Genomic DNA, 25148 nt, shown 5'->3' with positions numbered 1-25148 from the left:
CATTTAGATGTCTCTTATAACTGTGGGAGATGACTTCTTTCCTAGAAATTTAATGAAGTTTAAAAAGTGATCTGAATTTTAAAAAGATTATTGCAACTAAAATTTCTGAATTTACAGATTGCATTTGTTTTTATTTTGCATCTAGTTTCACGTTGTTTTATATTTTAATGTGTCAGAGTGTTGCAGAATTGGAACAGAAATGGCAAAGTGAGGTTGATGATGCCACACAGGGGAAACTGGAGAACAACATGCCTTTCTTCTATGATTACCATTTTAATGAGGTGAGCAAGCTGTATGACTCATCACTGGGGCATTGCTATTTGTAGTACAATGGTATATACTGTGTGCGTAGAGATAACATCATTTTTAAAATGTTGCATACCTTGAAACATATCCATTGTTTAAAAAGGGTTAAATAAGGTTGATTAGATTAGCATGTCAATGATACAAAGAATAAGTTACTCCTTATTAAGTTTTATAAAGCAGTTATCATCATTATCAAATTCTGCTTTCAAGCCTTTAAAAAAAAATAAAAGAGTTATAAGCACTGAAGAAATCCCCAGAAAGTAGTCATTGCCATTTTTAATCATTAAAATATCAAATAGTAACTTACAAATGTGCTTCTGGTGTAGAAATATGGACCAAAGGTGGGTTTTTTCCCTGAAATTTTCTGTTCCTTTTAACACGTACAGTAAAACTCAGTTTTTGCAGATTCTGCATATGATCTTTTCTTGATTTTTCCTTCTTTAGAACAAAATGAAAGAACTAGAACTTTTGTGTTCAATGAAGGAAGTCTCCTTTGATGGAAATGATCTTGAAAACATGGTCCTGTCTCTGAGGTTAGTGATGTTAGTAACTGTGTAAAGCTAATTTATCACTTTGATGCTCAAAACAAAATGCAAAGATCTCATCTCTTAACAGATATTTTAAAAAATATTGTGCATTCAACTAAATATTTTAGAGTTGGAACTTATTTGGTATTTGGAAACTTTGATTTTAGCCTTCAGAAGTTAGCATATAGGCACTTGAAACTGGGCAAAAGGAACTAAAACTGGCCACAGTTCATAGCACGGCTCTCCTCGGATGGGGAAGGGGGAAGGCGAGCAATATTTATCAGATTACTTTTGCTTAGGTTCCCCTCTATCTTCTCATATCCTTTGTAATGAAACACTTTAGTTTTGGTAAACCAGAGGACAACTAAATGCACATCAGTCTTTCTTTATAGGGAGAAGTTCCTACAAGAAGTGAATTCTCTTATTCAGAAACCCTCGCACCCACTGGCTAAAACGAAGACGTTAGTGAAGAGTCTAATGAACCGAGCTGAGCTGTTGCTGCACGTCACCATTGCGGCCCAGTCCGGCCTCACAAGAAGCATCTCAGGGACCCCCGCAGAAACACCGGGTACTGCTGACAGCCAGCCCTGAAAGGCTGTCTGCGCTAGTCTGTTCATAAAACATACATCAGCTGCTTTAAAAAAAAAAGAAAAAGAAAAGAAAATCACTCTTGTGTACTCGTAGAAAGGAAAAAAAGGAAATTTCAACTTTTTAATTTTGCCTTTTACTTTTTCCAGCCAAGAAGTACTTTTCATTGAATTCATGTGGTGTTTTGTGAGTCATCTGAGCATCAGGGGTGCCTCGTCATTTGCCTTGTTTAGTTTTGAGGGGAAGCATCTAAGGAGCCCAATAACATGTATTTTTATAATCCCAGTGCCCCTCATTTTTAGATTATGGATTGTCATTTTCATAGTAACATATAATTAGTCAACATTGTGAATCCTGGAATGCATCATATTTTTCTCTTTACTTGAAGCTGAGTTTGCATTTCCTCTTTAGTAATTATGTGGAACCTTCTAGCATGAATTTCCACTATTAATTTTTTTCCTAGTCACATTCTTTTTTAAATTAATTTATTTTATTTATTTATTTGTGGCTGTGTTGGGTCTTCGTTGCTGCGCGTGGGCTTTCTCTAGTTGCGGCGAGCAAGGGCTACTCTTCATTGTGGTGTGCGGGCTTCTCATTGTGGTGGCTTCTCTTGTTGCGGAGCACGGGCTCTAGGCATGCAGGCTTCAGTAGTTGTGGCTCACGGGCTCTGGAGTGCAGGCTCAGTAGTTGTGGCGCATGGGCTTAGTTGCTCCGTGGCATGTGGGATCTTCCTGGACCAGGGCTCAAACCCGTGTCCCCTGCATTGGCAGGCAGATTCTTAACCACTGCGCCACCAGGGAAGCCCTCCTGGTCACATTTTAATTGCTAGCTTGAAAACGCATTTCTCAGGGAAATCAACGAGTCTTCTTACTTAAGCCAGATCCACACACTGGGCAGAGCCCATAATAGCAAGTGTTAATTCTTACCCTGAGAGAAGAAGTCATAAACATGTTCTTTTCTTCTTTTTTTTTTTAATTTATTTTATTTATTTTTATTTTTGGCTGCGTTGGGTCTTCATTGCGGTGCGCGGGCTTCTCATTGCAGTGGCTTCTCTTATTGCGGAGCACGGCGCGCGGGCTTCAGTAGTTGTGGCGCACGGGCTTAGTTGCTCCGCGGCATGTGCGATCTGCCTGGGCCAGGGCTTGAACCTGTGTCCTCTGCATTGGCAGGCAGATTCTTAACCACTGCGCCACGAGGGAAGCCCATAAACGTGTTCTTAAATGAAAGACTCCATGTTGTCTAGACCCATTGCCCGATGGACACTGTGGAGCAAGTGAACTTGTTTTCATCCCATCTGATTGCCCAGGGCTCCTCTCACTAGGGAGAGAAGTCTAGGATGACTCCCAGGTTTCTGACCCCAGTAATAGGGTTCCCCTGCAGCAGGGGAAGCATGCCAGGTGTGCAGTATGAACACATGCTAAGATGGTCAGCTACACCATGTCCCTGGCCACATTAGCCCGTGTTCATTGAAGGTCCCATGAAAGACTTACCCACTCAGTAAGCCTGGTGGTGCTTTCCAAGAGGCTTTTGGCATTAGAGATGATGAAACAGTAGTTTCCTAAGAGACAATGTCTTCAAAAATTATAATTTTTTTAGATTGAAGCTATCTAACCATTTTTAAGACAGATTCAAAATGACCTCAACTTTCTTAACATCTTTTTTTCTTTACCTATCTTCACATGCAGTTTTGTCTGCTTCCATTAAAGTGTTCCTTTACAAAACAACTATTTCCTTGATAGGAGTGTATATCTTATAGGAAGTGCTGGTCAGATTCTAGCTAAAGTGTGATATTTACTCACATCAACTATGATCAAAGCAGAGGTATCACCAAATGGCAGTAAGTCAGCTAAATAAAGCCAGCATTAAAGGGGGAACAAAGGCCATCTCTTAAAAAAAAAAAAAAAAAAAAGGATCTGGATTTATTTGAATTAAGATTTTTTGCTTCCAGAAATTACTTTCTCTGTCCTCTCTTGCTTTCTGGAATGCTTAATATTAAAGTTAACACTGATGGTTTACGAAATTAAATGAATTTTTCAGCCTTTCTTTGGAAACCCAATTTGATAAAAAGAGTTTAGTTTTTCAAGATAAAGTAATTTTTAACCTTGATATTTGAGGTTTTAAACCTCAGTATTCAAGGTTTTAAAAAATTGGCCTAGGGAATTCCCTGGCAGTCCAGTGGTTAGGACTCTGCACTTTCACTGCTGAAGGCCTGGGTTCAGTCCCTGGTTGGAGAACTAAGATCCCACAAGCTTTGCGGCATGGTGCCCCCCTGCCCCCCCCAAAAAAAATTGGCCTAAAAATCATCTGTGTGCTGTGCTAGCTGGTTTGGTGGCTGAACTGGAAAGCAAAGATACTCTTAGACAGTTCCGTGGTTCCTTGTTACTTTTCGCTGTTGCTGCCATCCTTACAAATAGGATAGCAGATATGTCAACGTTCTTCTTCCTCTCTGTTCCAGCTTGTAAATCAGCCTCTGAAACAAAGGTGATATCTCATGCTGTGCGGCAGCCTGTTTTTCTTCGCAGCATGTCGGCTCCTTCTGACCTGGAAATGATTGGTAACGAAGATTTGGAATTTACTAGAGCAAATCAGAGGTAAATAGCTAATGGCCAAGGTCGGATTCCCACCTGCGGCTGAGCGCTGTCATCGCAACACACTCCCTGAGCGGCTTTCTTGTTTGGCTGTAGGCGGCGCCACGTGACCAGCCACCGCAGCAGCTCCTTCACGCTCCTGCAGTCATTGGCCATCGAGGACAGCAGGGATAAGCCCACCTACAGCGTCCTGCTGGGGCAGCTGTTTGCTTTCATCGGCACCAACCCTGACCAAGCTGTACGTCACATTTTGCCGACCACAGGTGGATAGCACGAGGGGTCGTGTGACAGCAGGAGTCAGGTGTACTTCCTTTTCATGCGTTTCAGGTGTCCAGCAGCAGCTTTCTTTTGGCTGCGCAGACAAGGTGGCGGCGGGGAAACACTCGCAAGCAGGCGCTGGTGCACATGCGGGAATTGCTGACGGCTGCCGTGCGAGTCGGGGGAGTGACACATCTTGTGGGTCCAGTGACAATGGTCCTTCAGGGAGGACCCAGGTCAGTTGTTTCTGTTAGTTTATACTGTCCTGTCTGGAATGGGCAAAAGCCATTCCAGAGATTACTCTTGGAGCAAGATCTTAGATTTTAATGTTTTCCCATAAAATAATATACTTTAACAAAACTGGTACAGGATTTAATTTTAAAAATTCAGCACGTATAACAGAAAGTAAAAGTCTCCTTCCCTTCCCTTCCTAAATTTCACTCTGTTCATTAAGAGCTTGTTGTATCAACTATGCATACGTAATAGCTATTTCATTCTCTTTGTATGCTTGAGTGTGTATGTGTATGATTTTTTTAAAGCTCAATTCAGATTATATTACACAGACCTTACTGTAATCAGTTGTTTTCCTCAATATATCTTGGATATCTGTTTCTTTTCATGTTAATATGTATAGATCTGCATTATAGCTTTTAAGAACTTCATGGACCTCAGTTGTATAGGTGGTTATATTTTATTTAACTCATCCACTACTGATGGACACATAGTTTCATTTATTTATTTATTTTGTGGTACGCGGGCCTCTCACTGCTGTGGCCTCTCCCGTTGCGGAGCACAGGCTCCGGACGCATAGGCTCAGCAGCCATGGCTCACCGGCCCAGCCGCTCCGCGGCATGTGGGATCCTCCCAGACCGGGGCATGAACCCGTGTCCCCTGCACTAGTAGGTGGACTCTCAACCACTGCGCCACCAGGGAAGCCCTAGGTTCATTTATTGTTTCTTTCTCTCTTTCACTTTCCCTCTCCTTCCTTTCTTCCACCCTTCCTTTCTTCCTTCTTTCTGTTTTGGTTTCCTTTTGCATTAACAATAGTGCTGCAGTCAACAACCTTATATCCCTATATTTTTGGTGCTTATTTTTACTAGATCAAATTTCTTTTCTTTTTTTTTGAATTTATTTATTTATTTTTGGCTGCGTTGGGTCTTCATTGCTGCACACAGGCTTTCTCTAGTTTCCTGGAGCGGGGGCTGCTCTTTGCTGCGGAAGAAACAAAATTTTAGTTCTTGCTCACGTCCATTGCAGGTCTGTCTTGGCTCATGGTAATCACAGAGAGCTCAGGACAGAGGAGGAGACCACCATCTCGAAAGCTTTCAGGGCCCTTGTCAGAGCTCTGGCTCGTTGGCCAGACTAGTCACATGCCCACCCAACCGCAGCGGTGCCCAGAGGCGTAGTGAGTAACACTAGTGACTGCCACAGCTTACTTCCAGAGTAGTTTCTCTGTAACAGTGGCAGCATTATTCCTTTTTCCCTCATTACATTTCCCTCATGACATTATTAATGCCATGTGTCAGACGTCTAAAAAAAAATGCAGAAAATCCCAAAGTATAAAATAAAAATGACCTGTAAATCTAGCATCTTAAAATAAAACCTATTAATGTTTTAGTGTATTTATTCAGTCTTTAGTCTAACCGTAGTTATCTCCTATAATGTTTTTAGTGCTCGGATAGCACTGCATCATATCCCTGGACCTTTTTTAAGCCAATTTCCTATTTTTAAGCCTTAGTTTTTATTTATTTTTACTATTATAAACAATATTATGTTGTATATCTTTGTAGATAAGTCCGATAGTTCTAGTTTTCAGCTAACATTAATTGCCATAGAATCTATCCCAGGTTGTGTTTTTACATTGGGAAAGTCTTATTTCCCAACAGGATTCTCACATTCTGCTCATAATCAGAGTACGAACTTGCAAAGGACGCTTCGCTAATTTATTTGTGTCTTGGTTTTCTCACTAGTGCAATTGTATTTACAGTATTCAGTGCTGCATGGAATGTCGTAGCCATGCCTCAAATGAATGGTTTCATTATTAAATAAGTTTGGGAAATGTTGGGTGCCATTCTCTTGCTCCTAGAGATATGAAAGACTTTAACCTTAAAAGGTTCTGAGTAGTCCTGCAGTGAGGAACCCAGCTTACCTTTACCTAACGTGGGATTTCCCAGACTTTTCTCTTTTTTTTGGCTGTGTTGGGTCTTCGTTGCTGCACACGGGCTTTCTGTAGTTGTGGCGGGCGGAGGCTACTCTTCATTGCAGTGCGCGGGCTTCTCATTGTGGTGTCTTCTCTTGTTGTGGAGCATGGGCTCTAGGGGCACGGGCTTCAGAAGTTGTGGCACAGAGGCTCTAGAGCGCACGCTCAGTAGTTGTGGCGCACGGGCTTAGCTGCTCCGTGGCATGTGGGATCTTCCTGGGCCAGGGGTCGAACCCCTGTCCGCTGCATTGGCAGGCGGATGCTTAACCACTGCACCACCAGCGAAGCCCTCCCAGACTTTTCTTGAGTGTGGGCGTTGTCTTTGAGGCACACTTAGAAATCCTGCCCAACAGTCTTCTGTGATCCTGCAGTTTGGGAAACACTGATCTCCAAGATTCCTTCAGTTCTGGATTCATCTAGACACTCTTGGGTTTCTCAGAAGAACTCTCTTGCTCTTGTGTTCACTATCACCGTTCTTGACATGGTTGAGGAAGTCTGAGCTTTGGTTCTGTTCCCTAGAATTGAAGAACTAACCTGTGGTGGGATGGTCGAGCAGGTCCAGGAAGCCTTCGGCGAGACCATGACTTCTGTTGTCTCTTTGTGCGCCCGTTACCCTATTGCTTGTGCGAATAGCATCGGACTCTTATGTACTATACCTTACACCAGGTAAGCAAGGAAATGCTTTCTATTGTTCGTAAGGTACACCACAATGTAGTTGATTAAACAGAAATATTTTTTAATTAAAAAATTGGATTTTTTGGTTTTGATTATCCAGTGACACTATCACTCTGATTAAATGAGCTTGTCTCCTGACAGACACTTAAAGTTACTATGTAAATTCCTTATTGTTGAGTTCCTGCATGATCAAATGTGGATCCCCATTAGGGATTATATTACAGTGTCAAAATGGAGAAGTTTGAAGGAAAGAAATAGGTCCCTAGGAAATTATTTATATACTGAGCAAAATTTTTTGCCTATGCACATTTATTTCCTCTCTTAGTTACTTGATTAATAGTTTGAAAATGTCAAGAATTCATGAAGTCATTCTTTGAATCCCCTTATGATAAAGTATGTAGTTTTTTTCTATTATGGTAACCTTGTGTTGATTCCATCGATTTTTACTTTGCTGTTGTATACGAACTAACCAGAACTTGACGTTCATTATTTATGAAGGAAAATACTCATTCTAAAAAATTTCTATGTTGAGTTATACATTGGTATCCTAAGTTGTGGACAAGAAACTATACTGACATGTTTTATGACCCTTTGATAACCTGAATCTTAAGTGAGAAGTTCCTAAGGGCTAATCAGTTATATTTCTTTCATTCAACCCTTTCTGCCTGGCCCAGGAGTGAAGAGAAGTGCCTGGTGCGCAGTGGCCTTGTTCAGCTCATGGATCGACTGTGTAGCTTGAGCAGTCAGACTGAGTCCAGCTCCAGTGAGAAACAAACCAAGAAGCAGAAGGTGGCCACCATGGCCTGGGCAGCCTTCCAGGTGCTTGCCAACCGCTGTGTTGAATGGGAAAAAGAAGAAGGTGAGAAGCAGGATTCCTTTCTAGAGCTCATTGATTTCTTCTATTGATGTGTTAATATTAAGTATTTGTGCTGGATGGGGGAAAGAAAAGCTATATTAAATTACATAAGTAGATTGGTTGAATCAATTATGTTATCATGGGAGCCTCTTCATCGGCATGGTTCTATGAAAATTTACTACTCTATGACAGTAAAGAGTATCCTAACCTGGAGGACATTATGCTAAGTAAAATAAGCCAGACACAGAAAGACAAATACTGCAGCCATCTCACTTATATGTGGAATCTAAAAAAGCCAAACTCATAGAAACAGTAGAACAGTGGTTGCCACGGTTAGGGGGTGGGGGAAATGGGGAGATGTTGTTCAAAGGCACAAACTTTCAGTTATAAGATGAATAAGTTCTGGAGATCTAATGTACAGCATTGTGATTAGAATTAATAATACTTTATATATACTTGAAAGTTGCTGAGAGAATTAATCTTGTGTTCTTATACCCTCCCACACACACAGAAAGGTAACTATGGGAGGTGATGGATGTATTCACTAACTTGATTGTGGTAATCATTTCACAATGTATATGCATATTAAATCATCACGTTGTACACCTTTTAAAAAATTCACGTTCTACAATCTGAATATATACAATTTTTATTTGCTAATCATACCTCAGTAAAGCTGCGGGGGTGGGGAGGAACGATAACCATCTGAAAGGAGTACAGTAACCCCAGGAAATTGAAGACATCTTTCATTTCCTTTTTGTCAACACTGCTAACGGTGTCCGAATAAATATTTTTATGCAATGATTTTCCAGTTGCACTTCTGAGGTGCTATTTTCAGATTATATTTTCAGTCACCAATCCAATTTAAAAAGTAAACTTGAAGGATAACTTCTCCATAGTATCCCAGGTATATAGCTTGTTTATTTATTCATTCACTCTGTGTCTTATTGTCCTGAGAGCCAGGCATAAGATGAATAAGGCATCGTTCCTCACCTTAAAAAATATGGTCCAATTAAAAATAAAGATGCTGTGATGATCCATGTAAAAAAAAAAAAAAAATATATATATATATATATATATATATGGTCCAGTGGGGGAAATAGACCAATGAACAAATAATTACCGGGCAATCAATGCCATGATCAAGGTGCACACAAAGTGCTATGGGAGCATAGAGGTCCCTACAGACCAACTGTGCTAGGGATCAGGCAAAGCTCCCCAAAGAAGGTGACATGTGAGTTCTTCTTGAAGGATAAAGAAGACTTCTAGGTAGAATGAACAGTAAATGGCAAATAATTTTTGTGGCCTTTACGAGAGATGTTTGGGGAAGGCTCTGGAACTACAATGAAAATAGAAAGACCCCAAAGTGTCTTTTATTGTGTTTGAGAAGAGGTAGGGTGTGAGTTAAACATCAAGACGTTTTCCAAAACAGAAACAGACTCGCAGATATAGAGGGCAAGCTAGTGGCTACCAGTGGGAAGAGGGGCGGGGAGGGGCACTATAGGGGTAGGGGACTAAGCAGTACAAACTATTGTGTAAAAAATAAGCTACGAGGGTATATTGTACAACATAGGGAATATAGCCAATATTATATAATAACTATGAATGGAGTACAACCTTTAAAAATTACGAGTCACTGTGTTATACACCTGTAACTTATATTGTACATAAACTGTACCTCACTAAAAAAAAAAAAAAATCAAGATATTTTCATCACAGCAAAATAGTGATTCTTGCCTGTCAATCAAAGTATGTTTCTGGGTTTTGTGTGGATGAATTATATTCAGTTTTAATTAAGAGGAATGTCTTTCCCCAACACTGAATCATTTCTCAAGTTACTGTTACCTTGTTTATGTTCAGTTGTTATCTAATGAGGAGACACTAATTGGATGGCTAATGAAATACTGAGCAGGTTAAAGGAAAATTGGGCGAAGGGAGGGCTTTAATGCAGGCTCACCACACCTGCAGACTCGCCATGCCTTCCTGGAGCTTTCACTGTGCTTCTCCTTTCTTGCACTCTGAAGGCGGCTCCACAGACGCTGTGCACTCAGGTCTGGCCCGTCAGGTGTCCAGCCTTCTCACTAACCACCTCGCCCGAGCGACAGAGAGCTGTGGCAACCAGGCTGCCGGGAACGATGCCCTCCAGGACGTCCTGAGTCTTCTCAATGACCTCTCGAGGTAAGGAAGGCCCAGCTGGGGCTTCCCTGGTGGCACAGTGGTTAAGAGTCCGCCTGCCGATGCAGGGGACACGGGTTTGTGCCCTGGTCCAGGAAGATCCCACATGCCGCAGAGCGGCTAGGCCTGTGAGCCATGGCTGCTGAGCCTGCGCGTCCGGAGCCTGTGCTCCGCAACAGGAGAGACCACAACAGTGAGAGGCCCGCGTACCGCAAAAAAAAAAAAAAAAAAAAAAAAGGAAGGCCTGGCTGGAGCTGTGGGAGGAGGTGGCTTTTCCTCTGAGTGATTTGGCTTCCTTTGCGGGTGGTTGTCTTTAGAAACATCTTACTAGGCCATCCTGATATGCTCCTGCATCAAGAAAAATAGCAGAGGATGAAGTCACTGAAAAATAGCATTTAGTTCCAAAATAAGAAAATTATTTAGGTGAATATCTACATCATAAAATAACATATTATCATTTGCTTCAATACTTGACTGGCAACAGCTGCTAACCTTTTGAGTCAATACAATTGCATTCAGTAACCAAACTACTTTACCTTCATTATAGGAAGATTAAAGGATAATCAGCCAGGACCTGTAATTAATTCGCCTTCTCATGCTGTGTCTTTAAAAGAAGATACTCTGTGGAGGTTTAATCATGTGTGAGCTGTGAGGCCCACAAAAGCTTGTCCACATAGGATGCTTATTCTTTGGTTTCTGCTGAAATGTAACACGTTCAGCTGTGGCAGATCCCAGACTCTTGAGGCCAGTACAACACTGTATGATCTCTGGTCTTGAAGCACTTCTTAAAAAGGAATAAAAGACTAAACTAAAAGCCTCCTAGCTTGGGTTTCTAAGTCTTGGTGTTCTGTGAATCGTGCTGAACTATAGGATCTCAATTAAATAAACATCAAGTATCAGAAAATATTCAAAAATCTTTTAAAGTATTATTGGTCAATTATGAGCTTTCATCGGATGTTTACAAAAACCCTTAATTCTCCTTCATAAAAACGTATTGCCAAATCTGTGTCTTCCTCATTAAATATGAAGTCATCAGTTTGTTCAACCTCATCTAGGGAACTTCTGCTTCTGAATTTCTGTAGATAACATTCTCAGCATTGTGGACCTTTTCTTCCTCCTTTTGCAGGAGTCACATAGGTAAAGCCATCCTGAGCCAGCCAGCTTGTGTGTCCAAACTCCTCTCCCTGCTGCTTGACCAACGCCCGTCCCCAAAGCTGGTTCTTATCATTCTTCAGCTGTGCCGGGCGGCACTCCCGCTGATGAGCGTAGAAGACTGTGGGAATGTGGAGCTCCCACCCTGGAGCTATTCTGTCCCCTCCCTAAACAGCGAGCAAGAGGATCCCAGCGACCCAGCGTCCAAGATCGCCTCGTTGCTCTTAGCAAAGCTAGCAGATTACGTGGTCCCAGGTGAGTAGCCTCCTGGACGGAAGACTGTCACTGAGGCGCTCACTTCCTGAGCGGTCAGACCGAGCTTTCCCTTGTCCACAACTGCAGCTGTGCTTCCTGTGATAAAAGGGAGAGAGAGCGGAGAAGGGACGAGCGGGAGAGAGGGAGGAAGAGAGATTCCAAAGCCAGTGCTTTCCTTATACAGGGGAGCCGCACAAACAACTTCGCAATTTTTTTGTTTGCTTAAAGGATGTCAGACAGTCCTTTCTCCAACCGCTTCCGAACCTGACACCACGTTGACAAAAATCAGCCCCAAGAGTTCCTTAAAAGGAGATAAAGACCCTGGAGAAGAGAGTGAAGCAGTGGATGGCAAGCTCTCTATCTTTATCCACAAGCGTGAAGACCAGTCATCCCATGAAGTTCTCCAACCATTACTAAGGTGATGATTGTAATAGCTATATGCCATCAAGCACTAGCCATGTCGCAGGCACTGTGCTGAGTAAGCCCCTTACAGGTATCAACTGTCTCAGCCCTCTTAACACCCCTAAGAGGTAATCAATGTTACTATCATCCCTGTCATTACATATGGAGAAACTGAGGCAGAGCTGAAATATAAATGCAGGTCCCTCTGATGCAGAACCCAAAGGTACTGTCTCTCCAGACCCAACAGAGTGAAAATCCTGTTGAGAATGTATCATTTGTGTCCTACGAGGAGTCTATAGTGTGACCTGGGCTTTGAGAAGGAATAATGCAGCTTGGTTTTCAGTTAGTTATTGGCATCCTTCAGCCATCAGTAAATTTAGGGATACCATTGACTGTGAGGTGAAGAAATAAGAAACTTTTTTATAGCTTTATTTAATCGAAGGATGAATGGTATGATTGCTCAACAAGGAAGTAAAAATATATAATTACTGTCCAAAGTTTACAAATCTACAGGACCCTGTCAGTGGAATCCAGGACAACGAGAAGATCCCACAGAGCACAAGGGAATTTAGGAGAGGTGTTTATGTCTCAGATGGAAGAGTCCTCTCTTCAAATAAATGATTGAATGATGGTGTCATCCTCATAATTGGATCCCTTGTCTGCCATCATGGCAACCGAAAGCACTACTAAGTGTGGTCAGGGCAAGTCAGCACATAGATGAAGAAACTTCCAAGGAACATTCCTGGGCACTGTGAAACGTCATAGTACAAATTTGGTGAAAGATTTTTTTGAGAGCCAGGTTTAGGGGGCAGGGGGAGCTGAATTATTAGAAAGGAAGATCCAGTCATTCACACCAAGGCAGCAATCCAGGCTGTTCTTAAAATCCCCTCACTTTGGGATTTAGGTCACTCACTGAGGCCTCCCCAACCTGTGACCATGCCTGTAAACTCATTGCCTCTCTCTGCCTTCCCATTTTAGTAGCTCAGAAGGACGGCCCTTCCGACTTGGTACTGGTGCCAACATGGAGAAAGTCGTGAAAATGGACCGAGACATGACAAAGGTAACCCCAATATGAAGGAACCCGCTCCGCCAAGACCCACAGTCGAAGAACATATGCCAGGCTTCAGGTTTTCAGGAGAAATTTTTTTTTTTAATTTCAAGTTACCACAGGGTGAGAAATTGAAGACAGTGGCTTAACTGAGGCCATTTTCAAGAGAACTAGTCAAAATCAGTGTATCATTAATGTTAAAATGTAGAAGAGAACTCTTGGTTTTGACCTAGAAATTTTCTTAGCTCTGTTAAGAAAGTTCTACAGCCTAAAAATACTTTAAAAGTGATCAAAAAAAAAAAAAAAAGTGACCATAGGGTGAAAGGTTAAAAGAGTAATAATAATAGATAATAAGAAATAAAGACAAAAAAGCCCGTGAAAATATAAAAATTATGCTCATGTTCACAGATTACACGATAAATAATTAAAGGGAGGTAATAAAACAATAGTAGTGTATCATCTTTACCTGTCGCACTGATAATGTTAAGATCGATGGTACCCATTATTGCCAAGGTGAGGGTAAATAGGCATTTTCAAGTATCCAGAGACAAGCCTGTCCTTGGCAGTTCTGTTTGTAAAAAACAAAATAGAATCTGTGTACCCATAAATAGGGGATTTGTTAAAGAAATTATTACATTCATATAATGAAATACTGTACAACTATAAAAATAATCAGGTAGGTCTAAATATATAGACATGGATATTCATGATATTTTATGGTATCAGGTTCATATCAATGATCACAATTCATGATGTTTTGATAACTGATAAAAAAGAAATCAAAACTGCGTAGCGTGGCCTATGATTATGTATGTCAGAATCTGCATGGAAAAAATTCTAGAGGACTAACAGTGATCTCTGACTGGATGAGGACAAAGGATGTTTGTGGAGATTTAACTTTCTACATATAATATTTTAATATATGAATTTATAAAAATGAGCCTGGATTAGGGGAAACAGATTTTTTAAAGTATAGTGCTGAGAAGAGCAAAAAGAATATGAATGTCTTCAATCTGATCCCCAGGGTGGCTGCTGTGAGGTGATTACAGAAGAGGCGGCAGCTGCTCTGCGAAAAGCAACCAAGTGGGCACAGTCAGGCCTCATCGTCAGCGTTGGGCCACCCGTGGAATCGCTCAACCCAGAGACTGTGAGTGGACTGTCCACAGGGGACAAGAAGAAAACCGCCCAAACTTCCATTTGCAGAGAGAGGAACTCTGAACTTGCCAGGTAAAACCTTTCACAGGGTGGAAGCTGTCTGCACTCTTCTCAGACTTACTTTGTAAAGGATTTGTTTTGAGGGTTTTAATTTTATATCCTCCCCTTGACCTGCTGGAAATGAGGACTGAGGGCTTAAAATACCCATCCGTTGTAGTAGTTGTTCTCAAAGTCAAGTCAGAAAGTGATGACCATCCAGGTGGATCCGAGGTTGTGAGGGACAAATAGGGAGGCCCTCCGAGCTGAGTGGACATCTGTGGCTGGAGGATTGTTTTTTTTTTGAGAAAGGCCACCACCAGGAACACCAGCTATAGTTTTTTTGAGTAGCAGAAATAGTAAACTGTCCTTGCTGCCTTTACTTCATCCAAACGATACTTGTCACCATCCCAACTGTACACAGAAGCTTCTTTCTAGTTGGAGGAAAGATAAATGTGTGTTGCCCCTGGGAAGTTTGTGTGAGGTTCTGTGCTTGCCAGCCAGAGGCAGATGTAGTGTAGGTCCTTTCCTTGATCACAATGGTTTATACAGTTAAAGGTTTGAGGTCCATTGTTTCCAAGGCTTCTTCAGTTACCAGAAAGAATGGGAGTCACTGAAACGCACTTTTTCCAGTATTTATAACTAGAAAATGTTTGCATCTGGTGCCAAGCCTGAAGCCACTCATCTGCCTTATTCACCATCACTGGGCACTGACACTTTTCCCTGTTGACACTTGCAGGACCGACCCTGTCCGACCTTTCATCAGTGGGCATGTGGCAAACAGCATGGCCGCAGAAGTGATCGCCTTGCTTCACAGCTTGCTGATGGCGCCTGAGTCAAATGCTGCTCAGATATGGACCACGACAGCAGAGAAGGCTAGTACGCTGTTGCTGCTTAAAACAGGAAGCAAGACAGAAGTTAATGTTCTGTTCTAGCAAAGGACATTCTAACAAAGAGAGAGTTCCCAAACTGGCCAGATATACTTGTTAACTGTATTTCCCCTGAAATTTGCTTTGATTCAGTAGCTTCAACTCTGTTAACCCACATCCCCTTTCACTGCCAGTTCTGATTTCACGGAAGGCAGGCTAGTGTTCTCAGGAAAAGAATGGCACTCCTTGTTTCTCCTTCTTGCTTGTATTCGATTGGTACTAACATGAGGAAATCATGCGGCCTTGCTTTATTGGATTTGTTAAGTGTACTTACTAAGTCCCAAGGAGGCCTCTGTGTGGTTTACACTCCCTGAGTGCTCTGTCAGTAATTCATCTTTACAAACAATAGTTCAGTTTCCTGAAAACTAGGGTTTGGTAATCAATTTCCCTTTTCCCAGTCATTCGTGATATGAACACCTTATAACGTGTCCTAAAGGTACTTGGGTGTTGGGATGTAGGTAGTATGCTGTTATGGTTTTCCTGCAAATAAATTTTTGCTTTAGTTTAGGGGTTTTATTAACAGTGTTTGATTCTCCCATATTTTGAGGTTGTGTATTTCCAGTTCTGTCCAATCACGTAAGGCAGATGTGCTAAGAATGTCAGTGGTCATACCTGATAATTATTTCACCCCTCTCATATCCAGAGTTCCTTTAGCACATGGGACCCAGGCACTGTTGTAGACACTGCATCATGCTTAGTATCAAAACAACCAGAGCTTTATCTCCCACTGCATGGGCTGCTTCTTACACTTAGGTTCTGTCTCGTGCGCTGATGTACATTCCACAATTGGGGAAATATGCAGAAAGCATTCTGGAAAATGGCAGCAGTAGTGGCAGAAAACTCGCCAAACTTCAGAGAATCGCCCGCCAGGCTGTCGCTGCACTGTGTGCACTTGGAGGCTTCAAAGAGACAATCAAGATAGGGTCTGAGGTTCAGGTAACCAGCCACCATTTTCCCAAGTCATCGCTTTCCCCTGTATATAAGTCCATTGATTAATTGCTCATTTGTAAGACAAGTATCATCCACCCAGTTGGACAAAAATCCTTGTTCCTTTAAGCTAAGAAACTCGTGGCTTCTAATCCACACTATGCTGCCGATTAGTCAGATATTAGTACAATACCGTGTAATGTTAACTACAATACTTGTGTCCTGTGGTGGTGGTAATATTGGCAGTATTTTAGAATTGAAAGTGTGAATTTGTATCATATTGTGATCACCTCGATGTAAGGTTTTAGGACCTATTATTTTAACTCATGTTCAGGGCTTGGTATCTGCGTTATAAGAAACTATTACTGTAATGCCGGTAATGACAGCTGTAAGTTTCCTCTTCCCACTTGTCACATCAGATAATTGCTCACACCATCAGAGCTGGTAGGTAGTGCTAATCCCTCTGTGTCTCTAGGTTTTAGGTAGAGGAATATCAGGAAGCGTTGGAGTAGTGGCTTCTATCAATGAACAGGAAGGTATAGCTACAGTCAAATTCCCACCCATAGACTGTAGAAAGACGTCGCAAGCATCAGACACACTGACTATTCCATTGTCTAGACTTTGTGTTCCAAGATCAGAGGTAAGGTGATTTTTAAATGCATCTTAAAATGTTACTGCAGATGGTAACCGTACTGTAATGAGTAATATGCACATACACAGTACAGAAGCACAAATACTTGGTTTTCTTAAATTTTGCTTGTGACGTGTATTTACCTATTGGGCATAATCATTTAATAGTAACATTTGTGTGGAAATTTTTACCTGGATGACAAAATTCATTTCTTTGGTTTGGAATATTCCACAGTGTATTGTATGTTTAATTGTTTGGGTCTAGCTTGCAATTCTGTATGGTGATTTGATTCTTTTTAACTGAAATTTTGAGAATTAACTCCAGATGATAATAACACCCTCATTTCTTATAAACTAACTACTTGAATTTAACTTTTTGCCATGCCCCTCCCCCCACCGCCATCAGGCATTGCCTCTTCATAAACTGTCCATTACTGAGAAGGTAGTACAGGCAGTCCAGTCCATGTTGCTTCCTCAGGAGGGAAGTCTCTCTATTCATACCTCACTTCCTGCAACAGGAGATGGGTCAGCTCCTGTGATGGCAGTCGTTCGGCTCCTGGCTGAAATAAGAACAAGGTGAGCACCCTCCAAAGATCCCCTAATGTGCTGAGGTGGTGCAGGCACAGAGACAGGGGTCCTCCATGGGCCCCTCTGCACCAGGCTTAGTGGGTCCGCAGCGTGAACTTCATGCCAAACTGAGTAACAGAAACTATCCTCTTGTGCTATGTTTACTACAGTTTTTGTTGCATTCCCCTGTTTCTGCACTTTGAAATAAAGTTTAGCTGTTTCCCTAAGAAAGTAAATAAACAAAATATGATTGATATATAGAGCACATACATAAGGCTCCACTGATTTGCTTTGGTTAAAGAACTTTGTCCTGTCACAGGAATTCTTCTGCAGCTTTGCCTTTTTTAAAGTGGTTCGGACCACGTTAGTACCTATCTGGTCCGTCTGCTTTCCAGACTGCTGAGGAGAAAATTAGGGAATGCTCGCAAGTACTGGAGTTGGAAAGAAAATACATTTGTTTACAATGAAACAACAGCAAGTTTCTTTTGACAATGAAGCTTGTCAGAAAGTTCTAATATGTGTTTTGAGTTAGGTGAGAGAGATCAGCATACAGATTTCCCAAGCGTTTGGACCTCTCTTGTTCCCAGAACATTAATATTGCCCATGGAGCGCCGGTTAGGAAGAGCTGTTAAGAGATGGTGCTGATTTCTCACCTGGCACTTGGTGACTTCATTTAGGGAGGTGGCAGCCATTTTTCCCTTTTCCAATTGTCCACGCAGTGTCAGCAGTTACTATGCGGGGGAAAAGAGAAGTTATATACTTCCCAGCCAGTCCAGCTCATAAAAAAAGCAAGAGGAATGGGGAGTTTGAACCTTGTTTAAATTAGAGGATAAAATTGATTGAAATGTTTTTCACAGTTGACTTTTTAGAGAATGACCATTGATGACTTTGAAATATTGTAAATCTTTTAACATTAAGAGCATGCCTGGTCATGGCCCAGCTTTTAGAAGACAGCTTATTTTGTGAAGAATTCATACAGCAGTGTCCAGCAGCTGTTGAAGTTCTCAACCTAGTAGCCCAGGAATGCAGTGCTGGTAAGTACCTGTTACTTTCCTTTCTACCCTATTGTCTTAAGTTTTGTCAGCACATTTATAATTTGATAATGGAATGTTAATGTTTTCATGTACACATCCAACAGCTGAACTCTAAACACAACACTTACCACAATTTACTTTCATTTCAGATCTAGAAATGTAAATAAAAACCTTCAGTATATGCCACCTAGGAAATCAGCATTTTTCAATTTAACTTTAGGACCACTATGTCAGAGTGTTTTCTTTTCCCCATTCATATTAATCAGTTGCCTTTATTTCTCAATTAGAATTATGTATGAGCTGTCCTTAGAGCTGCAGATACTTTCTGACTATTGTCATTGGCCACATTTGAATTCAGAATCAAGAATTTGCACTAACATCCATCTTTGTGTGTGTGTGTTTATGGAAAAGTTCAAACAAATACAAGAATAGAGAGACTTTTCTAGTATAATGAACCCTCACGTTTCCATCATCTAGTTTCAACAGTTATCAACTCATAGCCAATCCTGTTTCATCTACGCTGCACCCTCCTGGATTATTTTTAATCAGATTTTTAGATATTCCTTTATTTTATCCATAAATAATTTAGTATGTGTGTCAAAAATAAGGACTCTTGGGCTTCCCTGGTGGCGCAGTGGTTGAGAGTCCGCCTGCCAATGCAGGGGACGCGGGTTCGTGCCCCGGTCCGGAAAGATCCCACATGCCACGGAGCGGCTGCGCCTGTGAGCCATGGCCGCTGAGCCTGCGCGTCCGGAGCTTGTGCTCTGCGACGGGAGAGGCCACAGCGGTGAGAGGCCCGCGTACCGCAAAAAAAAAAAAAAAAAAAAAAAAAAAAAATAAGGACTCTTAAAATAACTACAATGTCAGTATCACATCTCAAAAATTTACAGTAATTCTTTAATATTATTAAATATCTAGTCAGTGTTCAACTTCCTAATGTTCTCATAAAGTAATACTTGTTTTTACATTTGTTTATTTGAATCAGGATCCAAATAAAGTTCATCTATTATAATTCATTGCTGTCTTTTAAATCTCTTTTTTAAAAAATTCCCCTCAGTATCTTTTCTTCCCTTGCAACTTATTTGTTGAAGAGTTTCCCACAGTCTGGATTTTGCTGATTATATCCTGTGGTGTCATTTAATGTGTCCTTTGGTCCTCAAATTTCCTGTAAATTGATAGTTGGCCTGGGTGTTTTTTAAGTGAAAATTTACCCTTTATCCCCAAGGACATAGTAGCACTGTAAATGTAATTGTTCACAATTAGATTAGCATTTCTCCAATGCTCTATTACTAGCATTTTCATAAACTGTAAGGAAGAAGTGGATATCCTTCCCTTCCCTAATGGTTTTAGTTTTATCCTTTTTTTTTTTTTTTTGGTCATTTCTGTTATCTATATTATTTACTGTCTCTCATGCTGTTTGCTTTTTTTCAGTAACTCTCTAATCTCTTTTCTGTCCTTAAATTTTTATCCTTTTTCATGTGGCAGTGATTTCTGTTGGTTTGTTTTCACTTTTTGTCTTCATTCTATATCTGTTTTACTTCTCAAATCTCCTTCCCTTAATAAGCATGGTTCTCTGGAGCCAACAACTGTTAAAAAAAACCTCAGAGAGGGACTTCCCTGGTGGCGCAGTGGTTAAGACACCATGCTCCAATGCAGGGGGCCTGGGTTCGATCCCTGGTCAGGGAGCTAGATCCCACATGCATGCCACAACTAAGAGTTGTCCTGCCACAACTAAAGAGCCAGTGAGCTCTGAGGAGCACATGTGCCACAACTAAGGAGGCTGCCTGCCACAACTAAGGCCTGGTGCAACCAAATAAATAAATAAATAAAATATTAAAAAAAAAAAACCTCAGAGAGACCCCAAGAAAAGGGAAAAAGAACAAAAGAAAAGGAGCTTGCTTTCTTGGGTGAACTTACTTATGCTAAATACTTGCTTATAATTTACTTTTGTACTTACGGTATGTAGTTCCCTGCCTCTGCTTTCAATATTCTTGGCTTAGATTGCATCCTAAGACTTATTTGACTGATTTTAGCAAGCATATAACTTGCTGAATGAATCACTTACTATTCTATAGGACTCTTTCTGGGTATCTTTTATATATTTTATGGAATAAAGGGGTCTTACTCTGTGAAATTAACTTTGGTACTTAATGTACAAGCCAGGAATTGTAATAATTTAGAGCAAATGGTTTTAATAATAACCCACTAACCCATTTTTTTCTGTGGAAAAGAACCCTGTGGTAAGAAGGAGTTGGAAAGAAACATGGGGGAAGTTCTTACTAATTTTTACAAAAGAGAAGACTATGAGCTTATACATTAGCGATTTATATTCTAAAATACTGTCCTATGTCAAGTGCAACAGTCCTTAATAACTCACTTATTAGATTATCAGAAAGAACTCTGAGGTTAAATGTAGATATCCAAGTTTGCTGATTCCTGAGTCATTTACCTGTATTTAAACAAAAACAAAAACAGGGCTTCACTGGTAGCGCAGTGGTTAAGAATCCGCCTGCCAAGGCAGGGGACATGAGTTCAAGCCCTGGTCCAGGAAGATCCCACATGCCGCGGAGCGACTAAGCCCGTGTGCCACAGCTACTGAGCCTGCGCTCTAGAGCCCGTGAGCCACAACTACTGGGCCCGTGTGCCACAACTACTGAAGTCCATGCACCTAGAGCCCATGCTCCACAGCAAGAGAAGCCACCGCAATGAGAAGCCCGCACACCGCAACGAAGACGCTGCAACTAGAGAAAGCTTGTGTGCAGCAACGAAGACCCAATGTAGCAAAAAAAAAAAAAAAAAAACCCATATCTGAATTACTTTTCAACACAGTAGTGGATTCTTTTTTTTTTCTTTTTAATTAATTTATTTGTTTTTATTTTTGTCTATGTTGGGTCTTCATTGCTGCATGTGGGCTTTCTCTAGCTGGGGTGAGCGGGGGCTACTCTTCATTGCGGTATGCGGGCTTCTCATTGTGGTGGCTTCTCTTGTTGTGGAGCATGGACTCCAGGCATGCGGGCTTCAGTAGTTGTGGCTCACCAGCTCTAGAGCACAGGCTCAGTAGCTGTGGCACATGGGCTTAGTTGCTCCACAGCATGCGGGATCTTCCCAGACCAGGGCTTGAACCCATGTCCCCTGCACTGGCAGACAGATTCTTAACCACTCCGCCACCAGGGAAGCCCCAGTAGTGGATTCTTATAGCCTGCTAGGGAGTCAGAGCCTGTGCTCAGAAGAAATGCTGTTTAATAAATTAGATCCAAAGTGGTGGGTAGAGGAGAAAGAGTTCTTCGATTATTTATTTATTTATTTATTTATTTAATTTTATTTTTTTGGCTGCGTTGGGTCTTTGTTGCTGCGCACGGGCTTTCTCTAGTTGCCGCGAGCGGGGGCTACTCTTCATTGCAGTACACAGCCTTCTTATTGCAGTGGCTTCTCTTGTTGTGGAGCACAAGCTCTAGGCACGCAGGCTTCAGTAGTTGTGGCACACAGGCCCAGTAGTTGTGGCTCGCGGGCTCTAGAGCGCCAGCTCAGTAGTTGTGGTGCATGCGCTTAGTTGCTCCACAGCATGTGTGATCTTCCCAGACCAGGGCTCGAACTTGTGTCCCCTGCCTTGGCAGGTGGATTCTTAACCACTTCACCACCAGGAAAGTCCCTGATTTTTATTTTTTAATGTATCAAGATTTTTAAATTTCATATATGAAAGTGTCATAAAATGTATATGTGATAATATATTGATTCTCTAAAATGAAAAAATTTTCAATGAGTTTCTTTTATTATTTTACTTCATCTGGGATGAATTAAGCCACGGACTTGGCCACTGTAATGTTAACTCACTCATAGCTAAATTTTATAGCTTCTCTAACCCAAAGAAAAGAGTACCTAATTCCATTTGGTCTAGGAAGATAGCACTACAGAGCTTTTTCTCATAAAGAAATATACCTGGGGACTTCCCTGGTGGTCCAGTGTCTAAGACTCTGGGCTCCCAATGCAGGTCCGGGTTCGACCCCTGGTCAGGGAACTAGATCCCACATGCCGCAACTAAAGATCCCACAGCTGTAATGAAGATCCTGCACGCGGCAACGAAGATCCCGCATGCCGCAACTAAGACCCGACGCAGCCAAATAAATAAATAAATACTAAAAAAAAAAGAAAAAGAAAGAAAGAAAGAAATATTCCTGGGGAGTTAACTGGATCCCTTGGTTGAAACAGCATAGGAAATAGATTGTGAAACTGAAGAAGAGACATATAGAAACCGAAAAAGTTCTCAACTTTTTTTTTATACTCTTACAGACAGCAGAATCTCTCAGATTTCCTTTTCTCCCTCCTTCCTAAATGTACACATTCCCTGAGCCAGAGGTTCTCACACTTGGAAAGTTTGTAAGAATCTCTGGGAGGCACGTTTAAAATGCTTTCCAAGCTCCACCAAAAAGTTAGAAGTCAAGGGTGGGCCTGGGCAGTGTGATGCAAGTGGCCCTCACAGCTCACTTGAAGAAACTGCTCTAAGTTTTGCCTTGACCCACCTTCTTTGCTTTATCTGCCCTTCCTTGTGCTTTCATGGCTTCTGCTGTGGGCAGTCCTTCTCTTGAGGTGCAGGCCTGGTAGCTATTTTTCATAGAAGGAACCCCCCGCAAGCCCCAGCCTCATGAATATACCACATTTAAAACCAAAGTCATCATTTACTCTGGAATCCACTCTCCTTTCCGAATTCCCTATTCTTGGTTATACTCGGGCTATTGTTGACCCTCAGACACTGAGTCCTTCCACATCCAATCAGTTGCCGTATCTGATTCTTCCTTTGAAATGCTCCTGAAATTTATCTCTTTTCTGTTCATCTCCACTACCAGCTCTTTAAGTCGGGTACTTTTTATCTCATGTTTAGGCATATGCATTATTCTCCAAACTTTTCCTTCTCGCACTTTGTATTTTCCCATTGTCATCACAGTTACCTTCCTGAAGCCCTGATTTGAGTGGCTGCTTGTCAGGTGCATAGAGCTGTCACTGAGAGGCTGGCTTTCCTAAGTGCAGTTACTACTGTTAAGTTGTCATTTATAGATTGGAATGAATTTACAGCCGGGTCTGGCACTTACTTGTCACTATGGCGAAAGTACAATATAATCAGCCTTTTCTTTCTTGAATTTGTAGCTTAGGAGCTTTTTATTCTCATACTAGATGCTATAAAAATCTCCTCTTATGTTAAGCCTACTTCATGGCAGACATGCCTCAACTCTGCCAAACAGCCCCCACTCCCTTCCTTCTTCCTAAGAATTGCTTTTCCCTTATTATTTGGTCTGATTCCACCTATCTGCATTGAAGTATCTCCATGACACTTGTTACTGGTTGCTTATAAGGACACTGCTGCAGATGTTATTCACTGTATCCTCCAGCATTCTGTGTATCAGGTCTCTCAGAATAACTTTTAAGTCATTTTAACAAAAATAATTGGAAAATGTTTATTAAAAATAATTGGGCTCTTTATGAGTAGCCAGTTTTACATTTATGTAATGGACTCCACGAATCTATAACTAAATAGTTTCCCCCTCTTTGGTTTGTCTATTGGCAAGCACAGATCTAGACTTGTGTCCCTGACTCCCAGGTGTAAATAAAGAACACTAGACATGTACCTCATGGCCTGGCCTCACTCCTGGCTCCACTTTGACTATTTTATCTTTGATCACTCTCTAATCCATATCATTGGATTATATTAGGTGTCTTAAGTGTCTGTAGGTACTAGGTATGTCAATAAATCTTTCTTGCTACTATCCTAAACATATTCTGTGGTTTACTTTTATTAGAGTACATCTTATTCTTCCTAAGACATCTTTTTAAGTTGAAATATAATTTGCATACCACACAATTTACCATTTTAAAGCGTACGATTCAGTGGGTTTTTACATTGGGCTGGCCAGAAAGTTCGTTCAGGTTTTTCGATAAGATGTTACAGAAAAACCTTATCGAGCTTTCTGGCCAACCCGATACATTCAGAGCTGTGCAGCCATCACCACTAATTCCAGAACATTTATAACCACCCCCCGCGAAGAAAACCCTCTATATTCATTATCCCCACCCCCTTCCCATAGCCCCTGACAACCGTCAGTCTACTTCCCGTCTCTATGGATTTGCCTGTTCTGGGCATTTCATATAAATGGAATCATATAGTATGTGTGTGGCCTTTTGTGTCTGGTTTCTTTCACTTAGCATAATGTTTTCAAGGTTTGTCCATATTGTGGCAGGTATCAAGTAGTTCATTACTTTTCATGGCTGAATACCTTTCCATTGTATGGATAGACCATTTTGTTTATCCATTGATCAATTTATGAATACTTGTGTTGTTTCTAACTTTTGGCTATTATGAATAATGCTGCTATAAACATTCATATACAAGTTTTTGTGCATATGACTATGTTTTCAATTCTGTTACATATATATAGGAGTGGAATTGCTGGGTCTTACAGCAATTCTATGTTTTAACTTGAGGAACTGCTTCCTTTTTTGAGGGACCATTTTCGAAAGTGGCTGTGCTTATTACATTCCCACCAGCAACGTATGAGGGTCCCGGTTACTCCATACTCTAGCCAACACTGGTACTGTCTTTTTTATTATAACTAGCTTAGTAGGTGTGAAATGGTATCTCATTTGCCTTTTCCTAATGACCAATGACGTTGAGCATCTTTTCACATATGTATTGACCATTTGTATATCTTCTTTGGACAAATATCTATTCAGCTTTGCTGCCTGTTTTTAGTTAGGTTATTTGTCTTTTTATTGTTGAGTTATAACAGTTCTTTATATATTCTAGGTATACTTGTCCCTGATCAGATATGATTTATAAGTACTCCCTCCCAT

General features: G+C 41.2%; 1 protein-coding gene across 7 annotated transcripts in view; it reads left to right on the top strand.

Annotated features, from left to right (window-relative positions):
• Positions 1–25148, top strand: part of HECTD4 (HECT domain E3 ubiquitin protein ligase 4) — a 190556-nt gene that overhangs the window by 103581 nt on the left and 61827 nt on the right. For all 7 annotated transcript variants that reach the window (XR_013831213.1, XM_079942071.1, XM_079942069.1 and 4 more), the window contains 18 exons: positions 177–281; positions 751–839; positions 1226–1401; positions 3877–4012; positions 4106–4247; positions 4337–4503; positions 6987–7133; positions 7817–8001; positions 10023–10176; positions 11300–11580; positions 11809–11998; positions 12961–13042; positions 14055–14257; positions 14961–15096; positions 15904–16086; positions 16553–16717; positions 17114–17283; positions 18193–18308. Coding sequence is in view for 6 of the 7 variants with exons in the window: in XM_079942071.1 (XP_079798197.1) it covers positions 177–281; positions 751–839; positions 1226–1401; positions 3877–4012; positions 4106–4247; positions 4337–4503; positions 6987–7133; positions 7817–8001; positions 10023–10176; positions 11300–11580; positions 11809–11998; positions 12961–13042; positions 14055–14257; positions 14961–15096; positions 15904–16086; positions 16553–16717; positions 17114–17283; positions 18193–18308 (2827 nt within the window). In the remaining variant the exon portion in view is untranslated. The remainder of the gene's footprint in view (positions 1–176; positions 282–750; positions 840–1225; positions 1402–3876; positions 4013–4105; positions 4248–4336; positions 4504–6986; positions 7134–7816; positions 8002–10022; positions 10177–11299; positions 11581–11808; positions 11999–12960; positions 13043–14054; positions 14258–14960; positions 15097–15903; positions 16087–16552; positions 16718–17113; positions 17284–18192; positions 18309–25148) is intronic.

Source organism: Stenella coeruleoalba, assembly GCF_951394435.1.
Source record: "Stenella coeruleoalba genome assembly, chromosome: 14".
Taxonomy (NCBI): Eukaryota; Metazoa; Chordata; class Mammalia; order Artiodactyla; family Delphinidae; genus Stenella; species Stenella coeruleoalba.
Note: the sequence above shows the minus strand (reverse complement) of the source record. Positions and strands in the feature narration are given on the sequence as shown.